Source organism: Echinococcus granulosus (assembly GCF_000524195.1).
Source record: "Echinococcus granulosus chromosome Unknown EG_S00467, whole genome shotgun sequence".
Classification (NCBI taxonomy): Eukaryota; Metazoa; Platyhelminthes; class Cestoda; order Cyclophyllidea; family Taeniidae; genus Echinococcus; species Echinococcus granulosus.
Genome location: NW_020170846.1, coordinates 1 through 1,472, shown reverse-complemented (window position 1 = coordinate 1,472; position 1,472 = coordinate 1). Strand labels below are relative to the sequence as shown.

The following is a 1,472-nucleotide window of genomic DNA, read 5'->3' as shown; positions in this document are numbered from 1 at the left end:
GAGATAGCAGTTTTTTTGGAACCAAGTCAGGAGATATCTATGCATTCGCCATAACAATGCATAAAGTCTTCTGCCAGACAAACCAATGTGGACTGGAAGCTATTGCAGTCTACAGGTAATTATTTCACATTATCATAAAATTGTGCCAAGTCGACTTGATAGCATTGTGAAGGTAGAACAAACGGCGATAATTATAAGCTTTACACTAAGCAGCCAGATATACCTAGTAATTCAGCATTATTCATGTCAAATTCAAGGATGGCACTTAGTGAATTCTATCTGCAATCTCTGGTGGGTTAAACCTGACAACTAAAGTATTTTGGGGGAAAATGCTAAAAGCATTTCATAACGAGCACGCAAATCATCAACACATCGTAGAATAATCGAAGAAACTGAGAAACAAGTGACCTTAGTGACGTAACTAGAGCTCTGCACCCCAAACGCAAAAGCATAATTGCAAACACTTAAACGGACTCGTATAATCCAGCCTTGATTTAAGCCCCCTTTATGGCAAAGTATCCAGTTTCTTTCATTCGCTTTCCAGATTGAGCTTCTTGAAACAAGCGCCGCACTGGCTAATGGGGGCATTCTTCGACGGGCTTGGTTGGAAAATCAACATCAACATTTCAGGAGCTAAATGAAGAGGACTAACAAATAATTAGGAAAAAACTGGTTCGCGAGATTTTTTATTTTTTCTCTGTTTTTGCAGGAGGATCGAACACCGTAGAGCACATGTTCAACATGATGGAGAACGACCCAACTCGGTCGGAAGAGCTGATAAGTGCTCGAAAGAGGGAACTGCAGAGAGAGAGGAGGAAGAAAGGGAATCTCAGCTGTCGTATGCTGCCTCTATGAGGCTCCTGACAACTCGATTTTCCGCCAAACAGATTAAAGCTTTTCGTGACTTCTAGCATCCTATAGTTTCATTTATCACATTTGTAAATGGTCAGGCAAGTTTAAGCTCTGATATATTTCTGAGATAGAAGTTGATCTTAATCTGTAATTCCAGAGTTGTTGTGAAAGGGGTACAGGCAGGTGTTGCAGTGGCACCCGAAACCTGGAATAAGATGTCAATCTACATTAGAGATATTGTTGGATTCGCGACCACCTCTGCATTGTCCACACCATTGCAGTATGTTCACCTCCTGAACGACTTGTACATACTCTTTGACAAGACGACTGCAAACTACGATGTCTGCAAGGTAAGTTTGATTGGATATGCTTGAGGATGCTTTTGGAATAAAGCTTGATCCCCATTTAAATATTTTTACGATGATTTTTACTTTTTGGTGCGCAAAAACGCGCACTTTTTCTCCTTTTCTCTTTGATTAAATATGCATAAAAATTCTCAGAAAGCCGTTGCAAAACGCCGTATACCGGTTGAAAATACGAAAAAAATGTTAGCTATCTAAGACTGTCCAAAATCAGTAATTGTTTGTTTAGCTTGTTTAGACAAAGTAGCTGCCGATTAA

General features: G+C 39.9%; 1 protein-coding gene across 1 annotated transcript; it reads left to right on the top strand. All coding sequences in view use genetic code 11, as the record gives it.

Annotated features, from left to right (window-relative positions):
- Positions 1–258: 258 nt before the first annotated feature.
- EGR_11186 (Speract receptor) lies at positions 259–1,226 on the top strand (the record flags this gene model as incomplete). Its single annotated transcript, XM_024500433.1, has 4 exons — positions 259–291; positions 545–603; positions 710–838; positions 1,010–1,226. 4 exons carry the CDS (start codon positions 259–261, stop codon positions 1,224–1,226), a joined length of 438 nt encoding a protein of 145 aa, XP_024345153.1.
- Positions 1,227–1,472: the final 246 nt, after the last annotated feature.